Source organism: Talpa occidentalis, unplaced genomic scaffold, assembly GCF_014898055.3.
Source record: "Talpa occidentalis isolate TD23 unplaced genomic scaffold, MPIMG_talOcc4v2.1 talOcc4.15, whole genome shotgun sequence".
NCBI lineage: Eukaryota > Metazoa > Chordata > Mammalia > Eulipotyphla > Talpidae > Talpa > Talpa occidentalis.
The window spans coordinates 87947130-87966314 of record NW_023601543.1 but is presented as its reverse complement, the minus strand read 5'-3'; the positions used below and the strand labels follow the sequence as shown (position 1 = coordinate 87966314).

Sequence of the window (19185 nt, the reverse complement as noted above, 5' to 3'; positions counted from 1 at the left end):
AGAACCCCAAAACCTCAAAGCTTGGTGAACAGAGCCATACCCAGAAGAGAAGTGTTGTAGAACCCCATTTTTATAAAATGCCCACATTAGCTGATCCATTTGTGGTGAATTTTGTGATCTGTTTACATAGTGGAGTAGTATTCAGCCATGAAAAAGGATCAAGTATTGATGCATCCTATATCTGGATGAACCCCAAAACACCCAGAAGGACAGGTGTTGTAGAACCCCATTTCTATAAAATGCCCACATTAGCTGATCCATTTGGGGTGAATTTTGCGATCTGTCTACACAGTGGAGTAGTATTCAGCCATGAAAAAGGGCCAAGTATTGATGCATGCTGTATCTGGAAGAACCCCAAAACCTCAAAGCTTGGTGAAGAGAGCCATACCCAGAAGGACAACTGTTGCAAAACCCCATTTCTACAAAAGGCCCACATTAGCTGATCCATTTGGGGTAAATTTTGTGATCTGTTTACATAGTGGAGTAGTATTCAGCCATGAAAAAGGATGAAGTATTGGTGCATCCTATACCTGGATGAGCCCCAAAACCCCAAAGCTTGCTGAGCAGAGCCATACCCAGAATGCAGAACCCCGTTTCTATAAAATGTCCACATTGGAGCAACCACAGATATTTGTGGTCAAGCAAAATGCCCACATTAAAGCAACCACAGACATCTGTGGTCAAGGAAATCATTTTGTTACCACCAGGGGCAGCAGGGAGGAGGGGGAAGGGATGACTGAATGGGATGGGGACTCATTTGGGGTCACGGGAATGGTCTGGAACAGGCCACAAAATCGTGCACTCGTTGTTGGTCTCCGTAGTGATTTTGCAACCTGCTGCACTGTCCCCTTGCTGCGCTCTCCACCCTGAGGGACAGTGGATCCTCACACCCCCGCTTTCTGCTTTTCCCTCTGGCTTTTATATTCCTTTGTAATGAATCGATGAGTTAATTCAACCACGACCACAAGAAAAGGGTCTTCCTCTCTAGGGCTTTCCCCTGGTTCTTTTCAGTTGATTGGTCCTTTTTTTTTTTTAAGATTTTTCCCCCAAATCTGCATTTGTTCTTATACCTCACAGTGGAGTTGGGATTTACCAGCCTGAGCTGCAGCACAGACGTGAGATGAGGACAGCAGAATTATTTAAAAGCCACATACGAGGCCATGGGAAAATGGACACCCCTGAAATACGACCATCTTCCAGGGCAGCCCCTGGCGGTTCCAGAAATGACTGAGCTTTGGCGCAAGATGTGCTGGAGCTTGGTTTATCATCGGTCGTCTTCAGGGCAATCCTCCGTGGCTCTCTCTGCTCACCTGTCCCCACTCCCACGGTTATCTCCACATAGTGAGGCTTCCCTACGTGGAAAACCCCATTTTCTAGAATTTCACATACGTGGGCTCGTACAATCTACCCTTGTATCTGTCATTATTTTTGCCTTTTTGGTCAGCTTTGAGATCCATGAAGGTTGCGATTGTGTCAACCATATGTCCCTTATCATTGCTGCGTAGTATTCCGCAGGCTGTGTGAGGGTTGGTTCACCCATTCATCTGCGGGTTTGAGAAAAGGCACCTGTCTCATCTCTTGAGGAACGCCTCCGTGAGCCTCCAGTGCAGGACGGCTGGGTGTGGGGACCAGCACAGCTGCAAATGTCCCTCAGGAGTCTCAGTGGACACTGGGGGTCCCGAGGCCATGTTTGCAAGATGCCGTAGTCAACGAGACGGACGTCACCCTGGAAAGTATCCAGTCGTCCCCCCAAAACTCACCTGTTCTGTTCCCTCTTCCCTCCTTTCAAAGCCTCCTTGGAGTCCTTGGTTAAGTTCTAAGAAAATTATCCTGGCAGAAATCCCATCCAATCAACCCCCTTAATTATATCCGAGCGTTTACTACCAGTGAAGAGGCCGCCCCTAAATGACTACCCAGCGGCTGTCACCGTAGGCCGTGTGGACATATAAAAATAATTGACCGAGCTCAGCCGGGTCCTAACTTGATACCCCACATATATATTTAATTATAATCACGACCACGGTGACTTCGGGCCGTGGCAGGACCGGGGAGTTGCAAAATCAGTGTCTACAAATGTAGGAGCCGGAGAAATATCTTCTCTCGAGTAAGTAGATTTTGTTCAGTTCGCTGGGATTCTGACTCTGCTGGTGCTCTGTGGGGTAAAAGGTTTGAGTTTCTCATGCCTGTCCTATTCCAGTGTCCGGAGTTTCCTCTGTGTGGGGTCACACAGTCTCTACTCTTTGATCTGTCGCGTGGATTCGCCTACGGATGGATCATTTTTGAGAGTCGTGAATAGTCTTGCTTGTAGCAACGTTGGTTCCTTGTTATTGCTGCGTAGTATTCCACAGGGTGTCTCTCCCGCTCGGCTGTGGGCGCACAGATCCTGCCGTCTGCCGCGTATTTCATGGCTGTGAGAATAAATATCTTCTCGGGGAGATTAAGGAAGCAGGTGCGTGGAGGATCGGGGACAATTAGTCAGTAGGAAAATGATAAAATCTGCACGGGGGGGTTGGTGAACGTCAGCATTTTGCCTGCGATCGGTTTTAATCCCTGAAGGGGTTTATGCACCTGGTGCTATTGCAGCGAGCGAATAAATACTAAATACGAAACATGATATTATGAAAATATAAGACGTGTCGCATGAACTGTTGCAGATTTAGACACCGGCTTCCACTTGGGGGAATTCGCTTCACGACGACTGTAACTGATTTTTATTAGTGCAGGTTTTCTTGGTGAAAAGCGTAGAATCGGAGGCTGGGGGATGTGGGCTTTATGGTCATTGTCAGGAAAAAAGAAGGTTTTGAATAACAGATAGTTTCAATTTTCCACGTGGCTGGGGGTTCTGTTTTGAAATGACAGGAATAAATGTTCCAGCAATTTTTGAGCATCAGGCAACTGGGAGGAAGTTGGAATTTATAGGACTGTCTTGCGGGGTCCCGGGCATCAGTGGGGAGCCTCATAATAGAGGCTCAGTCCAGCTTATTCACGTCCGTCTGATTGCAAAGGGGCAAAAGACAGCCCCGGGGAAGCTGCTGTTTCCTTTTGATGATTAACACAAAGCAGAATAGAGTCGCTGGGCTTGGAGGCCGAAGGAGCATGTCTTTGAGTGACAAGTCCGAGCCCTGATTTGTTTTGGGGGTCACCCCGGGGAGGGCTTGCTCCTGGGGTCTGGAGGGTGAGGAACAGGGATGTTGCAAGGGACACCCTCACCCAGAGGGTCAGGATGCGGGTGCTGACATCAGGATGTGGGTGGGATTAGAGACCCTGGACCTTAGTATGGGGGACTGTGTCTGTCTGTCTATCTATCTATCTATCTATCTATCTATCTATCTATCTATCTATCTATCTATCTATCTATCTATCTGTCTATCATCTATCTGTCCTGTCATCTATCAATTCTCTCTCCATCCATTATCTATGGATCTATGCTTTTATCTACCCGACCATCCATCCATCCATTATCTACTACCTACCGATTAATTATCTATCATCCATTCACCCACCCATCATCTGTGGGTATATTCACTCATCCATTTTCTATTAATCAATCATCAATCTATCAATTAATCTATAATCCCTATCGATCATCTATTGATCAATCACATGTCATCAATCTGTCTTCTTTCTATTTAACAATCACCTATTTAGCATCTACCAATCATTTATCTATGTTTCTGTTAATTATTAACCAATCATCTATATATCATCAATCATCATCTATGCCGCTATGTATCCAACTAGCATCCATCCATCCATCCATTTATCCATCCATCATCCATCCATCATCCATCCATCATTCATCCATCATCCATCATCCATCCATCATCCATCTTCCATCATCCATCTTCCATCATCCATCCATCATCCATCCATCATCCATCCATCATCCATCCATCATCCGTCATCCATCCATCCACAATGCATCATCCATCCATCATCCATCCATCATCCATCCATCATCTATTATCCATCCATCATCCATCCATCATCCATCATCCATCCATCATCCATCCATCCTCCATCCATCATCCATCATCCATCCATCATCCATCCATCATCCATACATCATCCATCATCCATCATCCGTCCATCCACAATGCATCATCCATCCATCATCCACCATCCATCCATCCACCCACTTTTCTATTTCATAAAAGGGCACAACATTGCCATCCAGGGAACATGCACCAAGTCTGGGGGCATTTTCATTGTCACCCACACTGGCATCAGTGGGTGAAGACCAGGGGTGCTGCTCAGCCCCCACGTGCATGGGACGCCCCACAAGGAGGGTCAGCGCTACGGGGTTGAGACTCTGGTGTAGTGCTACAGCCTGAGCCTCTGGCTCACACATGCTGACAGACACATTTTAATTAGCGCAGAGGCCGGGCCTGAATTTACGAGCTCACCCCAGCTGCTCTGCTCCTGTGGCCCATTTTATGCAGGTAGATGTGGGTCTGACGACCTCATTACCCCCTCAGCCCCTGAGAGGTGCCCCGGCTCAGTTCCCCAACACCCAGGTGGCCTCACTGTTGGTGGATGAAAGGTTGGCCTAATTGCTGTTTAGGTTTCCGCTGCGGGAGAGAAATGCTTGACAATAAAGAATCAGGCAGCTTTACCTTCAAAGGCACTGGGGGCCAGTGAGTTCACCCTTTTATTTTAAAGGAAATATTTGCCATTCCAGCCCCCCCCAGGGGACTGGGATAATTGATAGATTGGTCCTCCAAGGGTACAGGACAGGGTGGGGGCAGCCCAGCCAGCCGGGGAGCCTCTCGGAGGTCACCCCGGTGCACTGATGTGGAACAGGGACAGTCTCCGTGTGTTACGGATACCTCAGATCTGCGGTCATCCTGCAAGTTTGCTTTTCCCTGACCCTTTGCTTGCTTTCCCCATATTCCTCATATAAGTGAGACCCTCTGGAATTTATCTTTCTCCTTCTGACTTTTTTCCCTGAGCATCATTCCTCCCAGCTGCATCCATGTTGCCACAGTGGGAAGAGCTCGCCTTTTTCATAGCTGCATAGTATTCTATTGTGTATCTACCACATCTTCTTGATGCTGTCATCTATTTTGGGGCATTTGGGTTGTTTCCACATCTTGGCTATTGTCACTGGGTCCTGCAATAAATATTGGGGTGCGGGATTCCCTTTGAATTACTGTATTTGTGTGCTTTGGGTAGATTCCCAGGAGCGGAATTGCTGGGTCCTGGGGCAGATCCACGTTTAGTGTTCTGAGGAAGCTCCACACGGCTCTCCAGAGTGGCTGGGCCAGTTTGCACTCCCCCCAGCTGTGGAAGATGCTCCTTTTTCTCCACATCCTCAACGGCATTTGTTATTTTCACTTTTTTTTTTTTTAATATGGCCCATTCTCAGCGGTGTGGGGTGTATCTCATCCCTGATGATTGAGTTTCTTCTTCTGAAAAAGGTCCTTGAACCTCTTCTGCCCACTTTTTGATTGGGTTGTTCACGGTCGGGGGAGTTTAAAAAGCCCTGATCCCACCTCTCTGTGGCAGTTCTTGCTTTTTTCGGTGTGTGTTTTTTGGAACTCCATGGAGTGTCTTAGCCAGAGAGGTGGGATGTGTTTTCAGGATCAACCATGGAACCAGGGTACTGATTGGGTTGTGGGTCGGGCAGACAGAATGGCCCACGGCTGACAGGTGGGGACGCGGGCTTCGGAAGATGCCCCTTCAGAAGGGACCCAGCTTCTCGAAACATCACACTTGAGATTCTTGCTGAAGACCTTCCATGACACGGTGACCCTGGGAATCGGACACACACCCCCCCCCCGGGAGTCAGGGGCCTCATATGACTCCCAGATCTTTAATTTATCAGTCTATTAAACCCCGTGGCCCCCAATTCCGTCCTCCGTAAAGCCAGACAGCTGTCATTAACCCTCCGAGGCAAGCAAGGCCAGATGGTTTGAGGGCCCAGTGGGGCACCTTGCCCGGGATGCCTTGGGGTTGACAGAGCCCCGTAAACGCCGGAGGTGTTATTAGTCTTCATTATATATCATTTGTCCTGTGGGGTCGCCGCGCAGCCGAGGACCCACTGAGCTGAGCCATTGGAGGGTCCCGAGGCAGGGGAATGTCCAGCTCTTTGAAGTCCTTTCAGAAGGTCATCATTACAGCTGCTGAGGATGCGCGAGGACCTGGCCGCCGGGACCGGGTCCAGGTAGGTGCGAAACAGGCAGCTGCTGAGGGTCGGCCAGTTGCCGACACGGATCCGAGTGACCCACGACGCCACTCGTCACCCCCGGGATGGCTGATCGCTCGCTCTTGCGCCGTGTCCCTCTACACAGACATGCCTCGTTGGCCCAGGAGCAGAAGGAATCCCGGGGCTCCCGTCAAACAGGCTCTTTAGCAATTTGGGCTCTTTCTTGTCGGCCCACGAGACAGATAGTGCCCGGCGCACGCCTCAGTGTTCTCTCTTCTCCCCCAGGCACCGCGTGAGAAGCTATGGTACGGCCGCTGCACGCCCGGTGAGTCGGCCCGCCCGCCGCGCGGTTCTCTGACTCCACAGGCTTGTCCACTCTGGCCCCTTTCCGGTCGGCCAGCTCCCCCGGGGACGGGGCGATGGGGCAGGGAGGCGATTCCTTCCTTCCTTGAGGGGGCAGCACAGAGCTGCAGCGGGCACGGGCTGCCCAGGGCGGTGGCCGAGGTCACCGCGGAGATCACAGGGCTGGGAGAGCCGTGGGCATCTGTCCGGAGCGTTGGCACCAGGTTTATGGAATTACGGGGCCACCGCGCTGGGCTGTGTTTTGCAAGTGGCCAAAGAGTCACGGGAAGGTCAGTGGTGAGGGTTTCGAGACGCCCCAGTGAGGGCTGCCGGGGCGGGTTGCACGGCAGGGAAGGGACCCAGGGGCCCGAGGAGGGACCTTCCGCTGGCGCGGCCACTTGCAGCATCCGCTTTGGCCGCGGAGTGTCGCCGCCGGGTCAGGGCGGCTCCGGGCCGCAGGTGACGGGTTTGGCTGCTCCCCCGTGTCATCCTGCCTCTCCCCCAGAGACAGCAGAGCTTCCCTTCCACTCCCTGCTCTGCGTGACTCAGAGACAAACGAGGAAGCTAAAATATCCGTGAAAAAGTGCAACGGGGCATCTGAAAAAAAAATGAAGCTGCCCTTGCTGGCTCGTAGCCTCTGGTTTTCTCTTTGGTTCCTATCTGCATGCAAAGAAGTGAAATACGGGTCTTGTCGTGCTCTGGAACTGCTCTGGGTTTTCTCGGAGGGCCCGTGGCACTTGTTGGGAGGATTCAGTGTCCGAAAACCTGGAGCACTCGCTTGTGCCTTAAAGGATGCTTGCGTGAAAGTTGACTTAGGAAAACCTAAGAGAAAAAGGAGAAGATTCAGCTCCTGAGTAAGGCAGCTCCGTGGAGTGCCCCGAACACGAGGTCAGGTCAGGACTGCACCTGCTCTCGCTAATTCTCTCTCCACCAGGTCGTGGCCAAAAAAAAAAAAATCTGGTTTCTGAGTAAACTCTCCCAGGTACAAGAAAACCCGTCACCTCAGCCTCCAGCTGGCCCGAAATGCGAGTCTCAACGGTCAACCTCGCTTCTGTCCTTCCGCCTCCCAGCCCGTGTCCCAGGAGCCGCTGGGTGCTGCTCTGGCTCTGCTGCTTCCTGGGGGGCCCCCGGGCCATGTTCGTGACCAGGAATTCCAGGCCCAACATTGTCCTGCTGATGGCCGACGACCTCGGGGTGGGGGACCTGTGCTGCTACGGCAACAACACAGTGAGGTAAACTGGCTCGTCCCGGTGGCCGCCAGCGCCCGTGAGTGTCTCCAGAACCGACCGAGGACTCTGTCCGCCTGGACAGCGAGACCCCAGAATGCCTCCCCAGCCCTGACCACCCCGGTCTGCTTGCTGTCCCCGTGGGTTCGGTTATTCTGGCCATTCCATATCAACGGAATCATGGAATTTATATTAGTTTCCCATATAAGGCACCACAGAGCCTCTTGGTTTCGGGGAAAGTCCCAGCTCAAGCTCTGGGCTGGATCCTCTGTCCTGGGTTTCTAGATGCTTCTCTGCCTTGGGTCTTCACAAGTCCTGTGGGTACCTATGTCCTCATGGTTTTTTCTTAATATAGACCAACAACCTGGGAAAGAATGTGGACCCTAAAACATTACCATTTGGTTGTAGGACAGGTGCATCTCGGAAGACTGCATTCAAGTGGTGCTTAACCTCAGTTACCCCCCAAAAATAATCTCCTAAAATATCCAGTTTTAGGAAGGTGTCATATCTCAGCGACTGAGCTGTCGACTGAAATGTGGACGCTCTCAAACTGCTCGCCCTGGCTGGCAACTGCAGGTCCCTGTCAGTTTTTGAGACTAGATGGTCTTACCTTCGACTTTCCACTTGCATCCAACCATCGATGCCCCTGACAAGGCAGAGGGACTGATGTTCAAGGGGCAAATTTTAGGGTTCCTGCAGACACAGCTGTCTCAACCCTAAACAGAATACCCTTGGGTCTCACTCATTGTGTTGGGGGTTGAAACCCACACGCTGAATTCTCTTCCACCTGCAGCACGCCCAATATCGACCGCCTGGCAAATGAAGGTGTGATGCTCACTCAGCACCTGGCCGCCGCCTCTGTCTGCACCCCAAGTCGGGCAGCCTTCCTGACTGGCCGGTACCCCATCCGATCAGGTGCGGAATGCCATGGCATTGTTGCTGCGCTACATGCTTTCTCAGGATGTTTGTATTTTTGCAATTCTTCTAAAGGTCAAAGTATGAATCATCTACCCTCACATGGGACTTGTGCTCATACTGTTAGGGGGGAAAGGCTGTCCTGAAGCTGATCCCATACAGGCTCTGTGGACTCCACCCCCACCCCAGGCCAAAGCCAAAGACACTGGGGACTCCACATCCCATCCCCACCCAAGGGAAGGGGGCTGGGACCTGAGGGTGGGGTTCAGCAGCCAGGTGGGGATAAAGCCAGACACGTGGGCTTTGGGGGGGCGGTTCCCCCATTTTGGCTCCCCGCCAGCTCGCAGCGGGTTTTCACCAGGTGCCACCAAGCTGCTCACCTGGGGACCCTGGGGACAGTGTTTCGGTTCTGGTGAGCAGTTTCCAGCGAACAGATCACCTTTTCACTTTGAGGCGCTTTGGCAAGAACCAGCAGGAAGTACCTTATTTCTTTCTGATTTTAGTAAATGTGTTGACTAAACACATCTGGTTCCTCATTCCTAAAGCAGGGACCATGTCGGCATTGTAAGAAAAAGTGGCTCTGTCCAGTCTCTGGCAAAGAGGGTGGAAAAGTAAAAGGAGCACTGGGGAAGAAAGTGTGGCGAAGAGCATGGAAAGACAATGGTCGTCATACATTGTCTCTGTCTCTCTGTCTCTGTCTGTCTCTCCCTCGCACACATGGTTTCAACATGCACGCTTAACGAGTCAAGCACAAGGGCCACAACTGGGTATTTCCCACTGCAGCTCAGCCGACAGGCAACACGGTCAGCCCTGGTGTGGAATCAACATGGTGCAGATCGATTTTTATACCCAGCTAAAAGCAGCGATGCTGTCAGCACTAGCACCTCCTCCGTGAAGTTGCCCCACGTCATTGTGTTTCGATTAACTCAACTCGCTGGGAGCTGCAGTTTTCATACGTTCCCCAAAATCTTTCCCTTAACGAGATTTTTCTCCAGAACTTTCCTTCCTCCCAGCTGGGAAGATCCGGAGAAGGAAGGAAGGAGGTTGGATGAGTGACATGAACATGACAAACATTGCAAGTCCTTGTCCTTTGAACATTGATTTATTCCCACCTATTTGTGCTGCCCAAGGATGTTTAAAAAATAATCCAAGAGTCCCAATTTTTTTTTTTTAGGATTTATTTATTTGTGCATACAAGAGCTGGGGTACAGGCCAGAGATGCGGGGAGGGGGGTGAGAGGATTCACCAGAGACAGAGTGGGGAGCAGAACAGGCGGATTGACTGAACCACACGGCTGAGGGGAGCAGCGGGCGAGGCAGGAGAGGTCTGCTGTGCCATGGGGGTTGCTCGCTGACCGGCCAGGGATCGAACTCATGCTGTAGAGGCTGCCGATTGCTTCATAATGTGGTGCTTAACCTCTTGCGCCACCAGGGAGGCCCCCAGTTTTTTTTTTAAATACTTCGGTTGCCTCAAGACTTGTCTCTACTTGACGTATTCATGGGCATGAACAGGGGTGAAGATGGACGTGTGCGAGTGTCCAGGGACGGCAACCCATACGTCATTTTGGGAAACTCTAAATATCGACTAGGTGGAAAAATGATTGAATGCATGAAAATAAGAAAAACCACAGCACCATGGAAGGGCTCTGTCAAATCTTTGCTGCAAGGGAACTACCTAGAAATTTCCAGAAAAATGGTCCTATCTTTGAATTCAATAGAAATTCATGCGTGTGTGTTCCATGGCCTTTATATAAAATGTGGAGATGTAAAAGGGATAAGGGTTAGAAAGGCAAGAGGGATAAGAGTTCCGCATCTCCCCCTTCCTGGGCCCCAGATATGACCAGTCTGCTCACAGAGGAGTTCCCTTGCGTGCTGTGCTCTCATGCTGTTTTCTAATTTCTTGTGGTCGCTTAGCAAAAATACCTTCGCGAATGGGCAGGCTCCTCTCTAAAAAGCTTCTCCTGCCCTTGCGAGGGTTGTATTTTATAAACACGCGCCTCTCTGTAGCTCCTTCCCATGGACACGCACTCATCCTATTTCCACCAACACTTCAACGCCAGAGAAAACAAGAAGGGGTAACCCCACGTAGGTGTCGTCTAGAACAACTGAAGATAAGATGTCGCCCTCTCCCAAGTGCCAGGAGGAGAGATTCACGACACTGGGGCCTCTGGGGGGCAGTGGGAATGGTCATGAGAAGAGGGTCCCTGTTCCTCATCTGCTGTCCACTCTGTGACTCCTCCAGGGATGGCGTCCCCCTTCGAAGTGAACCGCGTCTTCAACTGGCTTGGAGGCTCGGGGGGTCTTCCCACGAATGAAACCACCTTTGCTAAGTTGCTGCAGCACCGTGGCTATCGCACGGGTCTCATAGGTATGGCTGTGAGGGATGAACTGGGGGTCCCAGCTCCTGGCACTACTGTCCCTCCTGTCCCCTACCCCTCGACCCCTCCTCCCTCCACTGTCCCTCTTCAACTGGGCATCCTCAGCCTGATCACCACGGCCCCAGGGTGCTGGCAGAGTCCTCAGAAGACCCACTCACAGGTTTTCTCATGAGAGGAATAAACCCACGACATCGGGACGTCCCCATGGATTAGATGGCCTCGGTGCGGTGCTGACTAAGAGTGACCACTCCCCAGGTTTCAGTTCTCATGTCCAAGAGGGTGGGAGTTGAAAGGCCCTGGTTTCTTCTGCTACTGGGTTTCGAAAGCAGCATCCGCCACCGCGAAATCGATATCCAGCTGCCAACCTTCCTTTCGGTGGCAACCGGGATAAGTCTGTTTGCTTTTGCAAGACCTGGCTCTTGATCGGGAAGGTCCTCTATCAGGGTGTGTTAACCGCCTGCCCACGTGTCTCACTGCGCAGCGAGTCGACTGGCACTGTCCCTGGAAAACGGAGGCACCGCAAACAACAGAATGATTTTGCTTTGTCCGTCGATTCAGTTGGACTAAATGTGGGAAATGATGCATTTAAAGATTTATTCATTGATGCACACAACGAATGGGGTACAGGCCTGAGGTGTGGGGGTGAGAGGAGTCGCCAGAGACAGAGTGGGGAGCAGAGCAGGTGGATCCACTGAAACCCACTGCTGAGGGGAGCAGTGGGGAGAGAGGAGAGGTCTGCTGCACCCTGTGGGTAGCTCCCTGGCTGGCCGGGGATCGAACTCGTGCTGGGGAGACTGCCGATAGCTTCGCAGTGCTGAGACTTTACCCCTGCGCCACCAGGGAGGCCCCACACACTCTTTTTCTTTATCTTTCTGACCTGCTTTCCCTCGAGCTCCTCCCACTTTGCTGTAAATGGTAACATGGCCTCCTTCTTCAGGGCTGCGTAATATTCCACAGAATGGCCAGACCAGCCATTCTTCTGGATCCAGCTTTCCATCAGGGGGCACCGAGGTTGCTTCCGGGCCCTGGTTATTCTAAATCGTGCTGCCAAGAGCATTGTTTTTTGATGGTTTTGTGTTTCTGGGTCCGTTTCCAAGAGTGGGCCGCACGGGTGAGGGTCCTCTTGTCCTTCCAGGAAAGTGGCACCAGGGTCTCAGCTGTGCCTCCCGGGATGACCACTGCTACCACCCGCTCAACCACGGCTTCGACTACTTCTACGGGCTGCCCTTGGGCCTTCTGAGCGACTGCCAGGCGTCCCAGAGGCCGGAGCTGCACCGCTGGCTGCGCATCAAGCTCTGGATCTCCACGGCCGCCCTCGGGCTCATCCCGGTCCTGCTGCTCGTCCCCAAGTTGGCACGCTGGTTCCCCGTCCCCTGCTGGGTCATCCTCACCTTCGCCCTCATCGCCTTGCTCTTCTTCATTTGCTGGTACTCGAGTTACGGGTTCGTGCGGCGGTGGAATTGCATCCTGATGAGGAATCACGAAATCATCCAGCAGCCGATGAGAGAGGAGCGGGTCTCCTCCCTGCTGCTGAGGGAGGCCCTCACCTTTATCGACAGGTCATTGGGCCTCTTTGGCCAGACTTTATTTTATTATTATTATTATTAATTAAAGATTGATTTATTGATGCATACAAGAGCTGGGGTGCAGGCCAGAGGGGCGGGGGTGTGAGAGGACCCCCCAGAGACAGAGTGGGGAGCAGAACAGGTGCATCTACTGAGACCCACTGCTGAGGGGAGCAGCGGGGAGACAGGGGAGGTCTGCCGCACCCTGTGGGTAGCCCCCTGACCAGGGATCGAGCTCAGGCTGCAGTGGCTGCTGACTGCTTCACAGTGCTGAGACTTCACCCCTTGCACCCCCAGGGAGACCCCGATATTCTTACTTTAGGGGACAGCTCAGCTGCCTTTCTCCCCTCAGGTACAAACGCGAGCCTTTCCTGCTCTTTGTGTCGTTTCTGCACGTGCACACCCCCCTGGTCACCAAGGAGAAGTTTGTGGGGCGCAGTAAATACGGCCTCTATGGGGATAACGTGGAGGAGCTGGACTGGATGGTGGGTGAGTCCAGGGGCAACGGTGGGATGAGTTATTAATTTGGTCGACGGCCCCCGGGGTGGTTTGGGGGAGCAGGGTCCGCCCCTCTCAGCCACCGAGACGCCCGTGAAATCCAGCTGTCGGTATCGGAAACCCACGTCTGGGAGTGAAATTGCAAATTACGTGGCGACACAGTGTCCGTCGCTGCCGGGTAATAAATAATCTAGCGCACGAGTGGTTTGGACAGAGAACAGTGATTGCGTGTCCTATTATGCATTGTAAATGGGTTTTTAGTTTTATTTCACGGCATCTTTTTATTATGTGTGTGTTTCTATGGGATGCGATGGTAGAGGACGTTCCTAAGAATTTACAGATTCCATAGGGTGACAATAAACCACACATTTACGTATTTACGTGGGGGTTTTATGTTTTATAGCACAGCGTATATTTTACTATTATGATTTTAATATATTAGACATTATAATTTATCATATTTTGTATAATATAAATGTCTTTTAGACTAATTATATTTGATGTATTCTGTCGTGTGATTGTATTAAACATACACTAAAGGTGCTGTATTCCTTCTATTCATATGTCTATAAATGACATTAAACATACTACACATATTTTATAGACAGAGCATTTTACATTATTTTAGAGTATTTTTATTTTTATAAAAATATTTTTTATTTTTAAAAATGTATTTTTATTTTTATTTTTATAAAAATAGTATTTTTATATAGTATATAAAATAATTAATTAAGCATACTACATATATTTTATTATTATAGACAGAGCCTTTTACATCATTTTAGAGTATTTTTATTTTTATAAACATATTTTTTATTTTTAAAAAAGTATTTTTCTTTTTAATTTTATAAAAGTAGTATTTTAATAATAATTTAATTACATATTTATAATGATTCATTATATGTTGCTAATATAAACTACGTATAAACTATACAGATACACAATAACTACAATATATTGCAGGATAAAGTCTCCTATTATTTCATATTACTCCACAGTGACGTCTTACTATTTAAGAAATAATCTGTTGCGTAGTCTTCTACCATTATGACTTATTGCATAATATTATACAACAGTAATTTACTACATATTCTATAGCTAGTGATATTTGTAATTATTATGTAGGATATTACGCAACGGTGACTTGTGACATCCAGTATACAATAGCGGTTTGTTATCAATATTCTATAATAAATAGTGAACTATTGAAAATCATGCAATAGCGGCTCCTAACATAAATTACATAAGACTGATTCTTATAGATCATGTAGCTATTTATTGCTTGATATTGTGCAATAGTGACTGATGACATCCATTGTACAACAGTGATTGATTACCTATTCTATAGATAGTCGTATTGCATATTATACACTCGTGACTTCTTACATAAATTACATCAGTGTGATTTTTACATATTATATAACAGTGATCGATTGCGTAATATATAAATTATGCAATAGCGATTCAGCACTATGAAACACACTATATATATTTTATTTATTTATTTATTTAAAAAAAGATTTATTTTATTTATTTACACAAGCACTGGGTACAGTCAGAAGCGCGGGAGGGTGAGAGGATTCACCAGAGCCAGAGCGGGGAGCAGAACAGGCAGACTGACAAAACACACTGCTGAGGGGAGCAGCGGGCGCGCCAGGAGAGGTCTGCGCGCCATGTGGGACCCTTGCCGGCGGCCGGGGATCGAACCGGCGCTGCAGAGGCTGCGGGCAGCTTTGCAGTCCAGCGCTCAACCGCTGGGCCACCAGGGGAGGTCCACACTATATCTATTTTATAGATATTAAATAGCATTTTACATTATTTTAGACTCTTTGTATATGTTACATAAAATAATGTTCATTATCACATGCATAGTGCTATCCTGCATGCTGTTCTACACCAGCGACTTATTACATAGTGTTATACGACATATAATAACATGTCATGATGGTGTTACGTAACACACGTGCGCAATGACTACCCCAGTGCATCTCCAAGGTCCTCACTGCAACGTGCCCCTTCCTCTGTGCCTTCCCCAGGGAAGATCCTGGCCGCCCTGGACCGGGAGCTGCTGGCTAACCGCACACTGGTGTACTTCACCTCAGACAACGGGGGCCGCCTGGAGTCCCAGGAGGGCGGGTCCCAGCGGGGCGGCTGGAACGGCGTCTACAAAGGTGAGGCACAGAGAAGCGACTCCACCCTCTGTCCCGCTACTCGGCTTTGCTTCCAGTTGATTCGTCTTGGAGAGTTTCCTGTGTGGCTTGCACCCTGATAGGGCTACACGGCTCTCGGCTGCAGGTTCTCGTGCCCGGTGGAGTGTTGGTCAGTGGGGCAGTGTCCCTGGTCCCCACCCCAAAAGTAGTAAGGACCAAAAGTCAAGTATTCCCTGGGCTCTGAATCTCATTGCAAGCCATGTGTGATAAGAGAAGTCTGACTTGAAGGCCCAAGTCAATTTAATTTAATGAAACTAACCATGTTATTGGTATATTTCCAAGAGGGTTGTGCTGGCCAGGTAGGGGGCTATCCCTTCAGGTGGTGTCCTACCTCCTCATTGCATCCATCCATCCGTCACCTACTCATAGGATTCCCTCATTCTTTATAAAATTCTTCTGTGTGGATAGATGGATGACTGGTGATAGAGTGGATGGATGGATGGATGATGGTGGATTGTGGATGGATGATGGATGGTGGATGCATGATGGATGGATGATGATGGAGGATGGATGGAGGATGGATGATGGATGGATGGATGATGATGGATGGATGATGGATGGATGATGGATGATGGATTGTGGATGCATGATGGATGGATAATGATGGATGGATGATGAATGATGGATGGATGGATGATGATGGATGGATGGATGGATGGGTGGATGGATGGATGGATGATGGATGGATGATAATGGATGGCTCAATGGATGATGGATGATGGCCATTCCAATGTTATCTCCACAGTGGCCCATCCTGGAATGCGAGGGTGGGGCTGCTTGGCTCGGAGGGAAGAGACAGGACCTAACCCGGGAGCTTATCTGGATCCAGAGTGGGGTCAGGATCTGGCGTCAGTCCCCCTGCTTGTCCTGAGAGCATCCCAAGAACACGTCCCACCCAAGGGCCTCGCTCCAGCCTCTCCACCCCCACACCCCTGGGGAATCCTGCTCAGAGGCTGGAGCTCGCTTATCACTCCAGGAGCTGGGAGAGAACCAGCTGGGCCAGTCTGGTGGCCTTTTCCACCCCTCAGAGCCAACCCATTTCCAGAAAGACGGGGTGTGTGGCAGCTCTCACCTCAATCACACTTCCTTCTCTGATGCCATCTCCAATCTTGGGGTTTCCAGGCAGGGTAGGCGTCTCCAGGAAGGATTAGACACTCTCAGGTGCTCCTGGAGACCTGGCACATCAGGGGTTAGCCACGGGAAGTCACGGCAAGCCCCTGAAGACGTTCTTCTGTGCCGCATGCCATGAACCCCAAAACCCTTATTATGGGGCGAAGGTTTGGCTGCTGTGTCTTATTGCACCGGGACTAAACAAGGTTGGGTCTATTTGTCTTCAAGGTTTGGGTGCATAGGAAGGAAAAGTCTCCCTGGCAAAGGAAACCAGATGTGTGCTCAGTGGGGGAAGAGCAGGACGAGATGCGGGTCTTCCTGAAGCAAAACTAATGTTGCCGGAAGCTGAACTGGTTCTTTTGGGGGGAATATTTGAGAATCTCAGCAAGAGAAATGTGGGTGTAAAAGGTTTGCGGGGAAGGGATCTTGGGGAAACAATGTTTTGTGGACACACTCATTGAGACTTTGCAATCAGGTCTTAGTACCAGAACAGGGATGCCATGGCATGGTTGGGCTGGACTCCATGGGTGGTTGGGTTGGACACCATGTTGGTTGGGTTGGAAGCCTTGTTGGTTGGGTTGGACACCATGTTGGTTGGTTGGAAGCCATGTTGGTTGGGTTGGACACCATGTTGGTTGGGTTGGATGCCATGGTTGGTTAGGTTGGATGCCATGGTTGGGTTGGACGCCATGGTTGTTTGGGTTGGACACCATGGCTGGATTGGATGCCATGGTTGGTTGGGTTGGACGCCATGGCTGGATTGGACGCCATGGTTGGTTGGGTTGGACACTATGGTTGGTTGGGTTGGACACCATGGCTGGATTGGACGCCATGGTTGGTTGGGTTGGACACCATGTTGGTTGGGTTGGACGCCTTGTTGGTTGGGTTGGACACCATGGTTGGTTGGGTTGGACACCATGGCTGGATGGATGCCATGGTTGGGTTGGACACCTTGTTGGTTGGGTTGGACTCCATGTTGGTTGGGTTGGATGCCATGGTTGTGTTGGACGCCATGGTTGTTTGGATTTGGAGGCCATGGTTGGGGTTTGGACTCTGTGGGTGGCTGAGTTTGCCCATGATGGGGGTCCAGCAATGTCCTGCGGGTGCTGGATGGAGCTGGGGGTCTCCACGAATGGGGCACCCGCACACAAGAAATCCCAGCCTGTCTACCATTGGGCAGGGTGGAGGGGCATGGCGAGTCAGTCTCCTCCAGCATCCCCCTGTCTCTCCCCCTCTGCTCCAGGTGGCAAGGGCATGGGTGGCTGGGAGGGTGGCATCCGTGTGCCGGGCATCTTCCGCTGGCCGACCGTCCTGGAGGCAGGCAAGGTCATTGACGAACCCACCAGCCTGATGGACATCTACCCCACCCTGTCCTACGTGGGCGGCGGGATCCTGCCTCTGGACAGGTAGGCGGGGGCAGGGGTGGGGCATGCGGGCACCATGCTGGGGTTTACTGTGAGCAAAGATGGTGGCCAGTGTGGCGTGTCCTCCCAATCTGGGGCTGCCCCCCTGGGAGGTGACCACAGCAGCCCCGCTCACGGCTGTCCACCTCCCCTCTCTCCCAAGACCCATCGATGGCCGCAACCTCATGCCCCTGTTGGAAGGCAGGGCCCCCCACTCGGAGCACGAGTTCCTCTTCCACTACTGCGGGGTCTACCTGCACACGGCCAGGTGGCACCAGAAGGACTGTGAGTAGCCGGTGCAGGCGCTGGATGCCCGGGACTTGGGCCAGCTCTCCCCTGTGCCCACCCCACCTCCTCCTTCCTCGGGAAAGTCACTTAGTGGCCGTTTGCACGGCTGACCTTAGGGTGCGTGTGTGTGTGTGTGTGAGATTGTGCAAGCTCATGTGCATGAATAAGAGACAGAGAGAGATTTTATTTATTTTTATGTAGAGAAACTGGGGTGCAGGCCAGAGGTGTGGGGGGGGGTGAGAGGACTCCCCAGAGACAGAGTGGGGAGCAGAACAGGTGCATCCACTGAAACGCACGGCTGAGGGGAGCAGCAGGGAGCCAGGAGGGGTCTGCTGTGCCCTGTGGGTAGCTCCCTGGCCTCCTGGGGACCCGCCGAGACTGAACCCCTTGCGCCCCCAGGGGCGCCCCCTCGAGATGTCTATTTTTATCAGGACGCCTCCCGCCATAAACACGCAAACTCCCTTTCGCAGGCGCAACGGTGTGGAAAGCCCATTTCATGACCCCCAACTTCTCCCCGGAGGGAGCCGGTGCCTGCTACGGCAGTGGGATGTGCCCCTGTTCCGGGGACGTCACCTTCCACGACCCCCCGCTGCTCTTCGACATCTCCAGGGACCCTTCGGAGGCGCACCCCCTGAACCCCGACGACGAGGCGCTCTTCGAGTCGGTGGTGAAGAAGATCGAGCTGGCCATCCGCGAGCACCGGCGCACGCTGGCGCCCGCGCCCCTGCAGTTCTCGCTGTTCAACACCATGTGGAAGCCGTGGCTGCAGCCCTGCTGCGGGGCCTTCCCCTTCTGTGGCTGCGACAAGGAGGACGTCATCCTGCCCACGTCTCTGTGAGCCAGAGAGGGGTTCAGCGCCAGACACTGACACTCGGCCGGGAGGTCCTCTGACACCGGGCGGCCAGCTCGTCGTCCCTCGGGGGGCGCAAGGACGCCCTCGCCGGTGCCCGGACGCCCTCGCCGGCACCCAGGAACTCAACTGTGTGCCCGATCCCCGGAGCCACCATGTCTTTTTATCGTTTTTTTCGATAGTTGGGGGTCCTGGCTGGCGGAAGGGGGCAGCCGGGCTGAGCTTCTGCAGACTCTGGTGCGGGCTCCAGGAG

The 19185-nt window shown here is 51.4% G+C and overlaps 1 protein-coding gene across 1 annotated transcript; it reads left to right on the top strand.

The window, feature by feature from the left end:
* Positions 1-6079: 6079 nt before the first annotated feature.
* On the top strand, positions 6080-18920 carry ARSH (arylsulfatase family member H). Its single transcript, XM_037511713.1, has 11 exons — positions 6080-6166; positions 6434-6453; positions 7561-7722; positions 8510-8631; positions 10873-10998; positions 12144-12567; positions 12926-13062; positions 15108-15242; positions 17635-17797; positions 17958-18079; positions 18553-18920. Exons 1-11 carry the CDS (start codon positions 6080-6082, stop codon positions 18918-18920), a joined length of 1866 nt encoding a protein of 621 aa, XP_037367610.1.
* Positions 18921-19185: the final 265 nt, after the last annotated feature.